At 40.6% G+C, this 19,170-nt stretch overlaps 2 protein-coding genes across 2 annotated transcripts; one reads left to right on the top strand and one right to left on the bottom strand.

Moving 5' to 3' along the window:
- The first annotated feature begins 1,896 nt into the window (after positions 1-1,896).
- LOC120025913 (isotocin receptor-like) lies at positions 1,897-10,274 on the top strand. The gene is made up of 2 exons (XM_038970636.1): positions 1,897-2,827; positions 10,021-10,274. The coding sequence occupies exons 1-2, from the start codon at positions 1,897-1,899 to the stop codon at positions 10,272-10,274; spliced, it is 1,185 nt and encodes a 394-aa protein (XP_038826564.1).
- A 5,562-nt stretch (positions 10,275-15,836) lies between these two features.
- Positions 15,837-17,746, bottom strand: LOC120025904 (caveolin-3-like). Its single transcript, XM_038970624.1, has 2 exons — positions 17,624-17,746; positions 15,837-16,178 (listed from the first exon to the last, which is right to left on the bottom strand). Exons 1-2 carry the CDS (start codon positions 17,744-17,746, stop codon positions 15,837-15,839), a joined length of 465 nt encoding a protein of 154 aa, XP_038826552.1.
- Between the last annotated feature and the right edge of the window lie 1,424 nt (positions 17,747-19,170).

Raw genomic sequence — 19,170 nt, 5'->3', positions numbered from 1 at the left:
TATTTGTTTGATACCCACGCAAGCCGATGGAGATGTGAGAGTACTTTTCCTATTCTGAGATTGTGAATTGAATTGTCCCTTATTAACAATACCAGGGATAATTGAGTTTCACACCCTCACTTTCATGGCAGTACATTAAAAACAGTTAGAATCAGACTAAACAAGAGGTCAATGGGTGTGGCCTTTTATTTGTTAAAATAAGGACAATGGAGGCAGGGGAAGAGGAGTTATGCAAAAGGATTGGATTATTATATTCATATTCCGTTAACCCCCAACATGGTGTGTCTTTTAAATCTGCTCAGCTTAAGTTTCAGGTTGAAGTTACATTTGAGGTTATTAGCCATATGTGTTGGTAAACTGTATGCATGCACTGGAATTTTTGGATTAAGGGCTTTCATAGAGTACATATGCCTAGTAATAGAGTACATAGGCCTAGTAATAGAGTACATAGGCATAGTAATAGAGTACATAGGCCTAGTAATAGAGTACATAGGCCTAGTAGGGCTCCTGAGTGGTGCAGTGGTCTAAGGCACTGCATCTCAGTGCAAGAGGTGTCACTACAATCCCTGGTTTGGATCCAGGCTGCATCACATCCAGCCGTGATTGGGAGTCCCATTGGGCGGCACACAATTGGCCCAGCGTCATTCGGGTTTGGCCGGGGTAGGCCATCATTGTAAATAAGAATTTGTTCTTAACTGACTTGCCTAGTTAAATAAAGGTTAAAATAAAAAATGTAAGTTAATTTATTTAAAATAATTAATTGAACTACAGTTCAATAAATGGATACTTGTGATTGGTGCTATCTCTGCATGTTTGGCAAATTATGTTCCTCACTGATAAACCACTAACGCACATCCAGCAAACACTGTTGAAAATAAAATTGTGGCGTCTGGAGATTGATTGTAGCCTAGAGAGGTCGAGGTAACCTTCTTCTCTGTATGAATTGATACTAGAGTAAATACTTTTCATGCGTAAAACAGTGTGCCAGTTTAACATATATTGGTGAATCCACTGATAACGCATTTTGTTTTTGTTTTAATTACTGTCAAAACAAACAATTCATGTCCTGCGTTAATTACAGATTGGAAGATCATGCATACGGTGGCTTGCATAGCCATCTAGCGATGGCCGTTAGTATCTCAGCCGCTCCTCAGCTGAGACGATAGTGCTACCAATAAGGATGCGGGACACATTGCGCGCGGGCAGAGGGCGGGTCGAAGCTTCTTCAACTTGGTATACTGTGCTTGAACCATTCCATTAGACCCCATGCACGCTGCACAGAGACATAGGGATGCGGTAGGCAAAAGCCTCTCTTGAAAAAATCTCTGTACACGAGTTGTGTAAAGTTGGAAAGTCTCGGTCTTTCTAATACGGTATGTAAATGAATATTCATTATTCTAAAGTTATCATTTTGATCAGGATTAGTATGTATGATTGGAATTATAATTAGTAAGATTATTGTGATTATTATAATTAGTCTATTATTAGTAGCCTATTAATATTGTTGACATTGATTGATTAATTGATTTCGCTAGTATAATTGCACATTGCGCATATCATATATTTATGTATTAATTCATCCATGTTCGATTTTTTTGTCACTGACTTGTAAACGATATTTTTGTTTTTGTTTACCTAGAACGTATGCCTATCTCTCATAGACTACGCCTAATTGGGACACCTTACTATTGGAATTAACTTAGCCTTTATAGGCCTACCGTCGAAACATGTAAACGGAAAACAAACTTGTTAAACTTTGGAAAAACGGGGAATGATAAACAAATGAACAAGGAACAGATGAGGAGCCAATAAGTCTCTCACCTCACTGATCTCTGGTGCTGGAAGCAGTGTTTTTGCGCTCAGGGTGAAACGCTTTAGTGGCCAGTTAACGCATGAATGATGGAGAACCAACGAGACCAAGACGTGTGGGCGATGATGAACGATTCATGGACCAACTCGAGTCGCGGTGGAAACGAGACGGGTATCAGGAACCAGACCGGCGTGAACCCCCTGAAGCGGAACGAGGATGTGGCCAAAGTGGAGGTGACCGTTCTTGTCCTCGTCCTGCTGCTCGCGTTGGCCGGTAACCTTTGCGTCCTCTTGGCTATACATACGAGCAAGCACAGCCACTCTCGAATGTACTACTTCATGAAACACCTCAGTATTGCGGACCTGGTGGTGGCAATCTTCCAGGTCCTCCCGCAGCTCATATGGGACATTACATTTCGCTTCTACGGGTCTGATGTACTGTGCAGGCTGGTGAAGTACCTACAGGTTGTCGGGATGTTCGCGTCCACTTACATGCTTGTTCTAATGTCCATAGACAGATGCTTGGCGATATGTCAGCCCCTCCGCTCTCTGCACAAGAGGAAGGACCGTTTTTATGTGATTGCTTCCTGGATGCTTAGTCTGGTTTTCAGTACCCCTCAAGTGTACATATTTTCCTTGAGGGAGGTGGGCAACGGAGTTTATGACTGTTGGGGAGACTTCGTAGAACCCTGGGGCGCCAAGGCGTACATTACGTGGATTAGTCTTACAATCTACATAATTCCAGTGGCTATTCTAAGTATTTGCTATGGCCTGATAAGTTTTAAAATATGGCAAAACTTTAAAATGAAAACCAGACGGGATCAGTGTATGTCTCTGACACCGCGGACGTCCAAAGGTGCAACGCTCTCTCGGGTGAGCAGCGTAAGGCTCATATCAAAAGCGAAGATCCGAACTGTCAAAATGACTTTTGTCATTGTCGTAGCTTATATTGTTTGTTGGACTCCTTTTTTCTTCGTACAAATGTGGTCGGCATGGGACCCTGCTGCGCCCAGAGAAGGTAAACTATAAAGGGCTTTATGCGTGATGTAAATGTAAAATGTAATTACACACTGCTTTATACATGGATGGGGTTATAAGGAGGGAGGCACAGCGAGTGACATGTCATTAGTTGGGGAATGTCTTGTTCTCCTGTCTCTCTCCTGGTGCTATTTGTCACTATCTGAACAGGTCAAATGTTGTTTTAGTAAGAGAGTTATGGATTTGCTCATAAGAGGGAAGAGGGCATTTTCAATGGCTTTTTGATCCGGCTCAAATGACCGGCTCAATTCGGTCTTATGTAGCAACATTTTAAATGGTTTTTTTTTTACATTGGATAAAAGTAGAGTCTCAGAGCTAGAAAATTGTATATTATACACTACAGTTGAGGAACAATGGGAAAGTAATTCTGCTTTGAAAGTTGATAAACTTGTAACCCCACTTTTGAGAAAATGTCCATTGAATGTTATGGAGAGCTCTTCTTTGTCTACACCCATTCAGAACCATTCACACCCTCTTAAACCCTATCCCCACCCATCACTTTAAGGATTCATATGTGAGGCCATGTGCTAAACAGAGTGAGTACATTTAAGTCATTTAGCAGACGCTCTTATCCAGAGCGACTTACAAATTGGAAAGTTCATACATATTCATCCTGGTCCCCCCGTGGGAATTGAACCCTGGTTCCCCCGTGGGAAATGAACCCACAACCCTGGCGTTGCAAGCGCCATGCTCTACCAACTGAGCCACACGGGACCACAGTACGGTGAGTACGGTGGTGTACTAAACAACCAAAGATTTCAAGACTAAAGGCTGGTTTTAACTACGTCTGTAAACAGTTGTCGAATTATGAACATTCTATTGTCGTTCAACATCAAACTTGTCTTTGTTGTTATGAAAAAGTATGAGCACAAAAATGACGGGCTGCATGACATCAACAGCCTGGTGGTCCAAAAAAACGGGTATATTTTAACACCAATAAACCCATCTGTTTAAAAATGAATTTAGTATATGTCAATCTAGAAAACCAGGCAACTAAAAGCAACTTTCTAACCAATGTTTTTGTTTGTTTCTAGCTTGTTAGCTAGCTAGCTAATGTTAAGTTAGCTGGCTAGCCAGTTCAAATAATGACCATATCATATAGCTTACAACGCCTTAACTTTAGCTAATTTGTATTCTTTATTACAGGAAAATAAACTCACAGCAAGATCCTTATTTACAAGTTAATGGCGAGCTAATTACAGAACATAGCTTAGGGTTGTGAGTGTGACAAAATAAAAGCAAGGCATTCCACCGGAGAAATTTAGAACTTGTCTCGTTGGGCTAAAGTTATATCCTAATTTGACTATAGTGCAGGTCATGTTGTTCTTGTCACGATCGTCTATAGGTGAAAGAGAGGACCAAGGCACAGCGTGATTAGAATACATTCTTCCTTTTAATAATGAAGAACACTTAACAAACAATACAAAATAACAAAACGAACGTGACTGCTATAACACTGAGTGCAAACATGCAACATCACATAGACAATTACCCACAACCCGTCTAATGCCTATGGCTGCCTTAAATATGGCTCCCAATCAGAGACAACAATAGACAGCTGTCTCTGATTGAGAACCAAACCAGGCAACCATAGACTTTCCTAAACACCTACACTGAACACAACCCCATACACTCTACAAAACCCCCTATACAATATAACCACCCAAGACGAGACAAATACACACAAACATCCCCCATGTCACACCCTGACCTAACTAAAATAATACAGAAAACAAAGATAACTAAGGCCAGGGCGTGACAGTTCTTCACATTACCATCTCTGGTAAACACACACTGTATCAAATAAATCTAAGTTTATTTGTCACATGCACAGGATATAGAAGGTGTAAATGGTACAGTGAAATGGTTACTTGCATAGTCTTTTGTTTAGACATGTAGCTAACTAATTAGCTAAACAATGAACCATAATCCCAACTCATAATGTTACTATCCTGCATGAATCTGTTGCTAAAGCTAATCAACTAGGTTCAATGTTAGCTAGCTAGCATTAGGCTATAACTAGCAATGCAAATGGCTCTGAGATACGAATAATATTACTACACAGATCGTACACATAACGTTAGCTAGCGAGCCAGCCAGCTAACGTTATCTAGCTAGCTAACAGTATGCTTTAACTTGCAATGAAAATGACTTTCTGACAAAATTAGAAACGTATAGTATCTGAAAATCTAGCTAGCTGGACTATCTTACCCGAATAAATGGAAAAAAGCTTATCCCTCTCTGTCACAGATGCCATGGTTGCCCTTAGTTTGAAGATGTAATCTGGAGACAGGTGTTCTTTACAACAGCCTTTTGTGTATTCTTTTTTCGACTCCCTTCCCATATTTGCAATCAAACACTTTTGCAGTTCTTCGTGATATCTTTCCAAAAGCCGTGTTATGAAGGATTACCTACACATACTGAGCAGCTCATATTATAGACAGGAGCGTGCTACATGGCAGACCTATCCAAACTCATTTATCGGCATGTCCAGCCCATCCATTATCTAAGCCAATCATGGCAAGACGGAAGATTCCTCTCTTTTTCAGTGGCTAAACCAACTATGATCGTAATTTAACCATTTTATTCGTATTAACAGATGGCATACAAGTGTGTTATTAAGGCACATGAAAGTTCACATGTTCCAGAAGGCATTTCTGCCAAAAAACACATTTTGATAAAACATTTACGTTTTTATTCAAATGCCTCTCCTGTGAAGTAGTGACGCGCGACATACGCCTAGTTTTCTTAAATGAGTCACAAATGCCAAAATGTATAATATAATCACAACCGGCCGTGATTTGGAGTCCCATAGGGCGGCGCACAATTGGCACAGCGTCGTCCAGGTTTAGCTGTCATTGTAAATAAGAATTTGTTCCTGACTTGCCTAGTTAAATAAAGGTAATAAATTAATAATAATACCAAAGTATGTGTACACCCCTTAAAATTAGAGGATTCGGCTATTTCAGCCACACCCGTTGCTGACAGGTGTATAAAATTGAGCACACAGCCATGCAATCTCCATAAACAAACATTGGCAGTAGAATGGCCTTACTGAAGAACTCAGTGACTTTCAACGTGGCACAGTCATAGGATGCCACCTTTCCAAGTAGTCAGTTTGTGAAATTTCAACTGTAAGTGCTGTTTTTGGGAAGCGGAAAGTCTAGCAGCAACATCGTCTGAGCCGCAAAGTGGTAGGACACAAGCTCACAGAACCGGACCACCAAGTGCTGAAGCGCGTGGCACGTAAAAATCGTCTGTCCTTGATTGCATCCCTCACTAATGAGTTCCAAACTGCCTCTCGAAGCAAAGTCAGCAAAATAACTGTTCGTCGGGAGCTTGATGAAATGGGTTTCCATGGTCGAGCAGCCGCACAAAAGCCTTAAATACAATCCATAAATACACCTCAAAATGGAAACAACAAAATTAAGGGATGAGGAGGAGAAAGTAGCAGTTATACATTCCAATAGCCCTGCAGAGCCCGTTGAGAGTTAGGGAGGGTAAATGTACTGTGACATCAAGGTGTCAGCCTTGGGACCTCTGGAAGTGGGGGGGGCTAGGAGCAACTCAGGTTTTGAATGAGCACTGTAATTGGAAAAGTCAAATATAAAAATTAAATGTATGTTCTTGACATGGCCTATCAGTGTAAAAATGGCTCCTTCAGCCAACAAAAAAGTGTTTGAAAGCTTCATCCCCCTCTTTTGTTTACCCATTCATCAGTAAAATGGGATTTTCCACCGGTCTGGGTTCAAATACTATTTGTAACACTTTCACATACTTCGACTGTGATATGTGGTTGTATCACCTAGCTATCTTAAGATGAATGCACTTACTGTAAGTTGATCTGGATAAGAGCCTCTGATAAATGTAAAAGTATGCTTGATTTAATGTAGCTTGCATGTTGTAATGAACCAATAGCAAAATGCGAACTCTGCCCACCTGGTACTCCAGGTATGCTAAAGCAAAACCTCAATATATTAGAAAGATTTAAAAACTTTTTTGAACTTAGGTCTGATGTCTTGTGGTCATGGCCATGCTTTAGGCCTTCGGTCCATAAGTGATATAGATGGTGTCTGTGGCAATGGATTGCAACGGTGTCTGCCTGAGTTGTCACCGTGAGCCTATTTGTCAGCTTAGCTCTGAATGCCTGTCAAGACCATTAATGTGGAGGAAAAAGAACAGTGGATATATGACTCTGTCGTTTGGCGTGTGATTAATTCTCTGGATGGTTAGAATCATGAGCTAGTCCATGCTTCATAATGGCCATGGCCTCCCGCGCCAGACTAATCTAAAATACAAGGCCTTATTTGGGCAAAAGTCCGTTCTCCGTCCTCTCTCCTCCGTCCTTTCTCCTCCATGACCCGGAAACCGAGTCCTTCCCAGAAGAGTTTTAAATCTGCCAAACCCCATGTTGAATCAGCTATTGTTTTCATGAAGGAGAAAAGCATGCAAACATTTAAAACAATATACTACTTATCCCTTTATCTATACGATGTCTGCACAACTAACTGTAGTTTTTTTTAATCACGTTATACATTTATTTTGGGATTCCACCCTGTAAACGTAATTTGCCTGAGGGAGCACGACAAGGAGTCTCATTTCATACAAGCGCATTTTCATCCACTTTCCCTCTCCTTGCCGCCTCTCCGAGATTACCTTTGACCTTTTTCAAAAGGAAGCCAGAGAGGACAGAGGAGTAGGATGCAGAGTTGAGCTAATCTAATTGAGAAAAGGCCTGTGTCTTTGCACAAATTAAGATCCATGACCAGAGAAGGATTTACAGTCTTAATGACAACATCCAGCGAGATGGTCTCTCTCTCTCTCTCTCTCTCTCTCTCTCTCTCTCTCTCTCTCTCTCTCTCTCTCTCTCTCTCTCTCTCTCTCTCTTCTCAACGACAGCCCTGGGACTCTGTGGTCCCTTTCCTTGTGGCCTCTACTAGCCCTCCGCACTCCTCTAGCACATATCTCTCTCTTTATCCCCCCTCTTTTACTTTATCTCTCTCTCTCTCTCTCTCTCTCTCTCTCTCTCTCTCTCTCTCTCTCTCTCTCTCTCTCTCTCTCTCTCTCTCTCTCTCTCTCTCTCTCTCTCTCTCTCTTCTCAACGACAGCCCTGGGACTCTGTGGTCCCTTTCCTTGTGGCCTCTACTAGCCCTCCGCACTCCTCTAGCACATATCTCTCTCTTTATCCCCCCTCTTTTACTTTATCTCTCTCTCTCTCTCTCTCACTCACTCTGTCGCTCTCTCACTCTCGCTCTCTCTCTCCCTCACACACTCTGCAGATTCATTATCTCAAGTCTAGTGGAGGTAGCACAACACAATATTAATTGGATGATTTCAGGAATAATGAGTGCACCTGACAAGAGTCTCTCTCTGTGCATGATTAATACATGAGTAGGAGAAAACTATTAATACATTGGTATGCCCATGCCCTATTAATACATGGGTATGCCCATGTTACCATGGTGACTTATAATTGACACCTGTTCAGCTGTTCAGCTCTCCACTGTCCTAATTGATTGTCAGTTAATTTCTACGCATATAAATATAATGTAGATCGGTCTATTTCTATGGTTATACTGTAACATTGGGTACTGCTCTGAACTTCTTTAGGATCAATAATTTCTATACCAGATCAAGTTTGCCCTTCAGGCTTTGTTCAATATATCTTTATAGCCTGATGTATATTTAACAGTCTGTAGAATGAAGGAGAGGCTATGGGGAGAGAGAGAGAGAGAAGCTGTCACCATATCTCATCACACTCACTTCATTACCCTAATATTCCTTCGCTTGTGTAGGTGTTATACATTATATGCTTAGGAGGCTTCCTTGCATGCATGCATTATCAAATTGAATAAAGAGTTGAGAGTTCTCTGTAGATGATGGATTACATTTCAGGCCCACTTGATGAATGAGGGATAAAAAGTATATTGAAAGCAGGTGCTTCCACACAGGTGTGGTTCCTGAGTTAATTCAAGCAATTATAATCCCATCATGTTTTACACCATGCCCAAACCGGACGCGTGCGTGCGTCCACGTGTGCCATCGTGCGCAAATTGATTTTGTCCCCCCACACCAAACGCAATCATGACACGCAGGTTGAAATATCAAAACAATCCCTGAACCAATTCTATTACTTTGGGGACAGGTCGAAAAGCATTAAACATTTATGGCAATTTAGCTAGCTAGCTTGCAGTTGATAGCTAATTTGTCCTATTTAGCTAGCTAGCTTGCTGTTACTAGCTAATTTGTCCTGGGATATAAACATTGAGTTGTTATTTTACCTGAAATGCACAAGGTCCTCTACTCCGACAATTAATCCACACATAAAACAGTCAACCGAATCGTTTCTCGTCATCTCTCCTCCTTCCAGGCTTCTTTTTCTTCTTTGGACTTTATATGGTGATTGGCAACTAACTTTCATAATAAGGTGCATTACCACAATCGACCTCAGTTCATCTTTCAATATGTTCCTAAAAACCAATGAGAAGATGGCACGTGGGTATATGCTTCTAAAAACCAACGAAGAGATGGGAGAGGCAGGACTTACAGCACGTTCTGCGTCACAAATAGAATCAACCTCTATTTTAGCACCTGGCAACGCAGACGCTCATTGGCGCGCGCGAGCAGTGTGGGTGCAATGATTGAATAACATGTATGTGTACATTTATTTTGCAGAGTTCACGCACGCGACGCGACTGGTGTGGTCAGCATGTAGGGTCATGTATAAAGATGCTGGGCAGGCCATTATTTTGGCTACCGTGGCTATGCCCCCATTGGATGACAATGCCCCATCCAAAGGGCACGAGTGGTCACTGAATGGTTTGCATGAAAATGCACTCGTGCCCTTTGCATAAAGGGCACGAGTCACAAAATCTCAATCCTATTGAACACTCATGGGAGATTCTGGAGCGATTTCCACCATCAACAAAACACCACATGATGGAATTTCTCGTGGAAGAATGGTGACGCATCTGCCGAATAGAGCTCCAGACACTTGTACAATCTATACCGAAGTGCATTGAAGCTGTTCTGGCTCGTGGTGGCCCAACGCCCTATTAAGACACGTTATGTTGGTGTTTCCTTTATTTTGGCAGTGAACTGTGTATTGAAAGCTGTCGACAGGTGAAAATTACAGTATTTATAAAGCCTTCCTTCTCTCTCTCTTTATCCTAGACATGGCGTTCATCATTGCCATGCTGCTGGCCAGTCTGAACAGCTGCTGTAACCCGTGGATCTATATGTTCTTCGCTGGCCACCTGTTCCATGACCTGATGAGGTGCTTCATCTGCTGCTCCTCACAGTACCTGAAGGCCTCACAGTGCGGAGGGTGTGACCGCCAGCAGAGCCGCAGGAGCATCTCCACCTCCACCTTCGTCATCAAGAACCATAGTAGTCAGAGGAGCATCACTCAGACCACCAGCACATGAGGAGTGAGGACCATGGAGGAGATGAGTTTTGGGTGGGACAGGAACTCACTACTCCCGAAAGCCCTTCTTCATATCAGTCAGAGAGGGGGTTGCATGGTGAAGACTTAGATCTTCACCATGCAATGCTTATCGATGGGGTGGGCCAGATACCAGCAAGAGGTGCAGCACACAGATCTCCAGCACATGAAGACCATGGAGAGAGGTTAAGTTGCATACTCTAAACCTGAAAGACCTTCATCCGAGGCTTGGTGTGGGCCAGGTACCCCTGTAAGACCAGGGCCTCATTTCCCAGAGCCTTTGTAGCGTTAAGATCATCGTTAGAACGATCTTACGATGTATCTTTAGTAGCCAAGCTGTTTCCCAAAACCATCATTACTAAAATTGCACTTGAAAACCCTCATTAGTTACCGAATGCCTCAGACCACTCGTAGAACAGCTAAGTGCATCGTTAGTGTGCATTGCCCTTTTATTCACAGAATATCTTAGCCTAAACATCTTGATTCTATGTTTAGCTATCTGTCTGACTGTGACCGCCGATAACTTCTGAACGAAGTTCAATACAAATATGAAGTTGCCCAAGTATTTGCCATTGTTATAAGTGGAGGATAAAACGATGCTTCAAATTAAAACTGAGATGACTTCATTAAAAGATAAATATGCTACATGGGCCTATACATTGCCTTCAGAAAATGTTCACACCCCTTGACTTTTTCCACATTTTGTTGTGCTACAGCCAGATTTGAAATATCCTGAAGGTGTCCTTCATAACTCAGTTGCAGAAGAGGAAGGAAACCGCTTAGGGATTTCACCATGAGGCCAGTGGTGATTTTAAAACAGTTACAGAGTTTAATGGCTGTGATAAGAGAAAACTTAAGATGGCTCAACCACCTTGTAGTTACTCCACAATACTAACTTAAATGACAGTGAAAAGAAGGAAGCCTGTACAGAATAAAAATATTCCAAAACATGTGTCCTGTTTGCTATATGGCACTAAAAGTAAAACTGCTAAAATTTTGGCAAAGAAATGAACTCTATGTCCTGAATACAAAGTGTTATGTTTGGTGCAAATCCAACACCTCACTTAGTACCACTTTTCATATTTCAAACATGGTGGTTCTGCATCATATTATGGGTAGTGTATGCTTGCTATCGTCGGTTATAACCTTTACTCTGTGTTTTAGTCTCACAAACCTCTCCAGCATGTTACTGAAATCCCTCTAAAATGAACATTTTCTGAGGAAGAAATGTATTTTGCCCATAAGTTGTTGCCCATAGGTCAAGTTATGGTATGTCTTTGTAGCACACATATTCATTCCTGTTTCATTTTAGTTTTCCATATACTGTACAGCTGATGATCAGACTGTCAGTCAATGTGTACCATAAATCAAATGATTTATTCTCTAACTGTATGGCTTTTTAAGGAAAATATTAAAAGAGACTGTTTCCACGCCAACCTTTCCCCTCCTCCTCTTCTTCAGAAAAAATGTTATATTGAATTCTTATTATATACACTTGATGTAAGATTTGTTTCTGCACAGAGCTCTATGACTCTCTCTGTATTTCTCAGGTCTAAGTAGAGAGAAACTCAGCAGAGCTTATTCACACACCAAGCTGACCTTTCAGTCACCACAATAACAAAATGGGAAATAGAATGAAGTTTCACAATGAAACCTGTTCTCTTGGTGACCTTACTGCTCAGCCAGGGATATTGCATTGTTATTGATCTCTACACAGAGAGATGTTAGGTTAGATTGCCTATATCTTCAAACCATGGAGGGGATATTAAAGACACTTTATTGTTATTTATCTAAGGCTGTGTGTCCCAAATTGTACCTTTTTCCCTACACACTGCACTACTTTTGACCTGGGCATATAGGGTTCTGGTTAAAAAAAATAGTGTACTACAGAGGAATAGGGTTCAATTTCTGACGCAATGTAAGCTATACTGTAGCTTTGTAAAATAATAAAACGTGCATATGCTTTTAAATGTGCTCCAACACATGTATATTTTTTCTTTATTGTTGTGTGGGTGATTACAGTAGATCAACGCAGGTGTTATTTTGTGTATATATGTATCTGCTCATTCACCTTTCGGATTCACCTTACAGCAGGGGTCGCCAACCTTTTCTAGCATGAGAGCTACTTTATTTATTTTTTAAATGAAGCGTCGCGAGCTACAATTTAATTTCATAGCTTTCAAATAGGCTATTCTTTTTTCTCCTCTACCTCGGTGTACAAGAGATGTGTTTTTTTGTCAATATACCTTATAAAATAATGGTTAATAAACAACTCTAATGGGGCCCGATAAAATTGAGAAAATTATGTGTAAGACTGCCTGAAATTTCAGACTATTTTGACCTTCCATGGTGACATAACCATGCAGTCAATTAGTTAATAGACCAATAAGAAAGAGAGTTCCAAACCTTTCTGCCAATAACAGCAAATGTTCAGTTTCCCCCTCCCCACTCAGACCACTCCCATACAGTCCTAGTTAAATTATTGCTTGGGAAATTGATCTTTGCTAAGAAGCAATTTTTTTGTCTTTTTGAATATTTCATTCGGAAACAATCACAGTAAGGTACTTAATTGTTACTCAGAAATTATTTGATATTGAGATAGAAATGGCTACATTGGACCTTTAATTAGGAGAGGAATGTGGTGGTCTAGTGCTTTTCTCCTGTTAAGCGTACTGCTGCAGCACATGTTATGGCAGAGTTTGTAAAACAATGGCCACCCAATTGATACAAATTGTCATAATATCTTTATATCAGGTAAGCCAGCCTGGTCTTATAGACTAGAGGTAACATAGTAAATGTAAATCCGGGACACTCAAATTAGTATGATACTTACTGTATGTTATGTTTGGTATGGTTACATAAGACAGATGGTTACTTAACCCTTTAACCCAACTCATAAACTTAACCCTAACCCCTAACCCCTAGCCTAGCTAATGTTAGCAAGCTAGCTAACGATAGCCACCTCGCCACCTAGCTAGAATTCGTAACATATCATATGTTTTGCAAATTAGTAACATATAATACAAATTGTAATTCGTTACATATAATACGAAATGGGCGATGTACATCCACAAATTAATACATATCATACGAAACATAACATATCATACTAAATGGAGTGTCCCGGATTTAAGTACAGAATAATACAAAATGCTCTGAGACCAGGTTGCAGCGGTAAGCATACTTTGCAGTTAACTACCCACAAGATTGTTATCATTAGCATCGATAACTGGCTACATACAGGATGATAGACAAATGCATGCACCAAACGGACAGACGGGAAATATTGCTGGAAATTAAGTGGTAGATATTGTGTTACCGTTGGCTTTTCAAGCAATAGAGGCTAACCAGTAGTGGGATAATGTCAATTTGGCTTTGATTGGATAGTAGCTTTATGTTTATGACAGTTTGTGCTGGAACACATAAAAAAATGCATGTACTTTCAGAATTGCTTGGCGAGCTACTCATAGGTGGGCTGCGAGCTAATTGGTAGCTAGCGATCTACCTGTTGGAGACCCCTGCCGTACAGTGTTTACAATATATTCAGGAAGTAAAGATTCCCTTTATATCAATTATTTATTTGAATGTAAATAGCATAAATGTATCACTAATGTATGAGAAAAAATAAAGAATTTGTGTGTGCTTAATTGTCTCTTCTTCTTAATGCATAGATAGAAGAGCTTGGTCCATCCACACTAAATAAATTAATAAGTAGTTAGATTGTTGTCAGTATGAACGAATGAATGAATGAATGAATAAGGTGTCATGTTTGTTAAGGTCTTGTTTTCTCAAGTCCTCTCAATGTCTATGATTCAGATCAAGTTACTCTCTGACAGATAGCGTTGAACAACACGCAGAGGCTGGAAAAAGTACCATGTAGTTCTACCTAGTGGCCAAAAAGGTTTATGTCTTCAAAAAAAAGTGTGGATTAACTCTGAAGCTGGGTAGTGTTCTTTAGGGCACGCAAAGCAAAATGTTTTGCAATGAAAAACTAAAATGAGTGTTTCTTATTGGACAAGTCCAGGTAGTCACTCCGTGTTTCAATCCTTTTTCCCCATTTGATGCCTAATGAACATGACCCTGGGGTCGGTTATAACCTTTACTTTGTGTTTACAGGTCCATGTTTGGAGTGTACCATGGAGTGATGACACTTTGTCTCCACTTGGTCTTTTTGTAAATATTGTATATATATATATATATATTGTGCCCATCTCATTCATATAAAATACACAAGTTGTTTTTGAAATATGTCACTGTAATTATATCTACTGCCACCACTTGTCATGCGCATATTGGTCATACGGGCGTGTATTCCAACAATTTCCAGTGTAATCTCATTTTTTTTACTGTGTAGGCTTTAACTTGAACAGATTTGTATGTATATAACCCGTTATGACCATATGTACCTCTGTGATTATGCGCAAATGTGAATTGAATTGTTTCCACACCCACCATGCGGCATGTGCGTAATGGTCATGTGAGGTGAAATGTTTATATTTTAGTATGTGAGCACTCAGTCTGTTAAACGTTTGTCAATAAAGTGGTGGATTGGGAGCATAAACAGTGTGTGGGCCTTCCTGTTTTTTAATTTTTTATCTTTAACATAAATTGGATTTTATGGTGTATCTTTGGATCAGATAACAGAATATTCCTTATCCTTTGTTGATGGTTACCTGGGTTGAATAAGACCAAACGTGGTCTTTATACATTTCATCTCTAGGTCATAAGATTATTTTCTGATATGGCTAAACATGCTGTCAATTCCTATAGATTGGATTTCCATATCATTCACGAAATAGATAAATTAGATATAATGTTCCCTATTGGTACTTAGACATGTTGGTGTAGATCCATCTGGCCTCACCCTTGCCTGAACATACTGGGAATTCTTTCACTAAATATCAATTACGTACTGTAGGCAGATTCTAAGTCACAACTAGCACTAAAGACTGACATAACAGCTAACTGTAACAATAAACAATTATTTTATTGTAGAATCAATGTATGAAAAATGACTAAAAAGAAAACACAATAAATCTTTTTTTTTTTTTATAAAGTTTGTAAAATAGAGTATGGAATACCATTAAATCAATCAATCATTGATGAGTGATGTTTGTAGTGTACCATATTGTATAGACCATAATTGACCCCCCATCTACATGTACAAATGTACTTATTTTGAGCCAGTTTGCCACAGCAGGAAAATAATCCAGGAATTTGAAACATTTTTAGTTAAGGAAAGTCAATTCTGACATTTTAAAGTGGAAATTAAAAACTTTAGAAGGCATTTTAAACCTTGAATACACTAAAAGTGTGCAATTCTCAGCAACAAAAGAGAGATCAAATTAAGAGCACTATTCTTTTTGTCTTCTGATTGAATACACTAATCTCTATCAATCACAAGCTCTTTTTGGAAAATGAGTCAGACCCAGCATCAGCAACCAGACATGAGGCCAGGGAAGTAGCCTACTTTAGGGTGGAGAGTAGACCGTGCAGCACCATCACTACCCTATCCAAATCTTAATCTGGCCCATGCTTCTGAACCTTACACATCCTTCTGTAGCACCACCCGAACACTTGAGAATATCTTTCCCAGGGCTTCAAATAGCGGGTCGCAGAAGATGTGTATGGCCAGGGAGTAGATACGGCTGAAACACTGGGACTCTATCATGCAGCTCTTAATGCAAGGCACCACAGCCCAGATGTGGCAGAAGGAGAGGCAGGCAAATAGGAAGCCCCACAGTAGAGCCATGGGGATCCCCAAAATGGCAGACAGGATACGGTAGCACCAGTATTTGGACACAGTGAAGGTGGTGTAACTGGCCTTCCACACCCCGTCCAGACTGTGAGTCCCGTCAGGCTCAGCGATCACGTCCTCAAAGTCCACCTGCAGGTGGAGACAGAGAGGCCATTGTAATTGATATCAGGATTCCACTTCTGACACAAATGCCAATTAGACAAGACACCATTATGCTAGCTTCAGGTACATCTGTACTAAAATAAAACCTAATATCCTACTCAAAGCATTATGGGTATTGTAGTACATTATGCTACAGCCATCCACAGCTAGACCTTCTTTTAGATAAATAATTTTTGCTCATAACTGTTGCTTAATCATCATTATATTGTGTGAAACCTCTCACTGTCCAATGCAGATACTTATATCATGAGCAAATATCTTAAAGTAACTGTCCAGTGAAAACCTCAAACAGAAATATTTTTTATCATCCTATACTCATATTTGTGGCCAAAGTATACACTTTAAAAGCCCAACCTCAAACTTGTATTTCAAACAGATCGTTTCAAAATGTCTGCTATTTCCTCAGAGGATGATGTCATCCTCGTGAGGAGGATGACCAATCAGCGGTCTACTCGTATTAATATTTTAATGACCAGTATACGCCCACACCATTCTGTTGTTGAAGTACGCCCAGACCAATCCAACACAGAAGAAGCTTTTTAACATACTTAATTGCCATTTTTTTGTAAGGAAAACTATTTCACTCATATTGTAATTCATTCTAGGTCATATTTCATAGAAATCTGGAGACACTGAACAGTTTCTATAAGAAATCACTTAAGACAGGCCAATTGGATACATTCTCACAACATTCTCACATAGATGTTCTCTTTCTAACAACCTGCCTGTTTTAAAGTCACAGATCTAATTAATGGAACATTATTTGTAAGCTGCAGTCTATCTGATATCACTACCGGTACTTATGAATGCACTTACTGTATATCTATACAGAGGCCCATGTGTGCTATAATAGCCACACAAGCTGAATGCTTAATGAGCAAATCAAAGAATACCACAGAAAACCATCAAAGACATTATGTTAAAATAACGAGATTAGAACAAATTCAATGATGGCAGTATTGGCAGATAAACATGTTGAACTGCATCTCATGCCCTTACATTGGCCTTCCCAGAAATAGAGCTACTATCTGTAGCTGGGCTGGTAAAGCGCTACAGGAATACAGGCTATTTCAGGGAACATTTTGATGGGGCACAATCGTAACCCAAAGGATACACTGCCAGCTCAAGATACCCTCCTGGCTACTCCATAGCACGAGCAATAAACAATAATTGAATAAATCATTATCATAGACACATGTGCGTATATAACAGAGTGATTCCCGTCCTTCTCCTCCCAACCTGACTCAGAACCCTCTATTTCAATGAGACAACAAATTGCAAAACCAGAAGCTCTGTCACTGACACAAAAAAGCCAAGGCATTTCCAAGTCCAGTCCGGGGCGACAATACTTCAATAGGCCCATACTTAGCTATCTGGTGCACACGCGCACACACACTTGTAATGTAGCCTACCTTCACTACATCCTCATTGACTTGCTTGGGGTCTCTGTTGATCAGGTCAATCTCTTTATGATGTCTGTCCATCTGGAACTTCTGTTCATAACCGTTGTTGATGTCAGCCATGGTCACGGTCATATGATAGTCAGAGGAGGGGGGCAAAGAGGGACGAGGCAGGGCCCAGGTCCTGGAAGAGTACAGGGGTTCGAGAAGAATGGTCTGAGCAGGGCTGTTACCTATCCTGGAGCTGGGCAGTAGTAGATGTAGTAGTCAAAGGGGCAGAGTGGGTAGTGGGACAGGGAGTGGCTGTGCCCAGGCTTCTGGATCACCAATCACTGTGATGTCACTCCTGGAATTCCAGCAGCACTCAGCAGGCAGCTGCAACTGCTGACAGTCCCTAGTTGTCCTGTCAGACTGTAGCCACTGTAGCCATAGAATATCACAAGCACACAAACACACATGGACTACAGGGGGCTGCAGGTAGCCTAGAGGTTATGAGTGTTGGGCCGGTAACTAAAAGGTCGCTGGTTCGAATCCCTGAAATCTGCCGTTCTGCCCTTGAGCAAGGCAGTTAATCCCCAACAATTTCTCCGTGAATGTTAACTAAGTCAGCCCCACTTCTCTGATTCAGAGGGGTTGGATTAAATGTGGAAGACACATTTTGGTTGAATGCATTCCCTTTCCCCTTTCCTACATATGCTGTGTTGACAATATATTGTAAACACACATACCGTTGTGGCTCATTCTCCATCCACACTCATGCCATACCTCACACTGGGACCCTAAGAATTTCTTTAAGAAAAGAGCAGACCTACTGTATGTTGCATTTCACACTTCCCTCATGGTTCACCACAGTTATTATTGTAGCCTACTACAGTGTGGAGACATTTGAATCCTCCCACCTGTACACTAACAGTACGTTTTCTATGTCATATAGCAATGCTCAGATATAAACAAGTGGTGTCCCTACAGAGAAGTAGATGACATTCAATGTATGATACTCATGCTAAAATGTTTATTCAATTCTACTGTGCCATTTACTTTATGTTCATATTCTTGTCTTTTCGTATTTCTTATTGTTGTTGCGTTGATGCGAAAGAACCCGCAAGTAATCATTTCATTGGACGGTGTATACCATGTGTATCCCATACAACTAATAAAACTTGAAACTTGACACTTTCTATGAGGCATCTATTTATAGTGCCTTGTGATACACTACCAAGATATGTTCTGGTTATTCCCTCTATGGAGAGACTTGTAGTATATGTTTGAGCGGGTGGATCTGCTGCTGGGACAGAGAACTGTGCAAAGATCTGTAGGCAGTATATGCAGTATAATACATTTACTCCTACACCTTAAGTTGGGAGCAGACTGTGGTGATAAACAACATAACAATTATTTCCCTTCTAACATTAACTCCATAAATCGAAAATACAACTTGGCAGGAGATGTAGCATGCTGCTGATGGTGCAATGTACCATGAATATCTGCCTGTTTTTCTTGTCACTCAAACCTGTGTTTCCACAGCAACCATGTCATTAATTAAGGGACACTCTTTTCAT

This window comes from Salvelinus namaycush, chromosome 2 (genome assembly GCF_016432855.1).
Source record: "Salvelinus namaycush isolate Seneca chromosome 2, SaNama_1.0, whole genome shotgun sequence".
Taxonomy (NCBI): domain Eukaryota; kingdom Metazoa; phylum Chordata; class Actinopteri; order Salmoniformes; family Salmonidae; genus Salvelinus; species Salvelinus namaycush.
The sequence above is the reverse complement of the archived record's forward strand: the minus strand, read 5'-3'. Positions and strand labels throughout refer to the sequence as shown.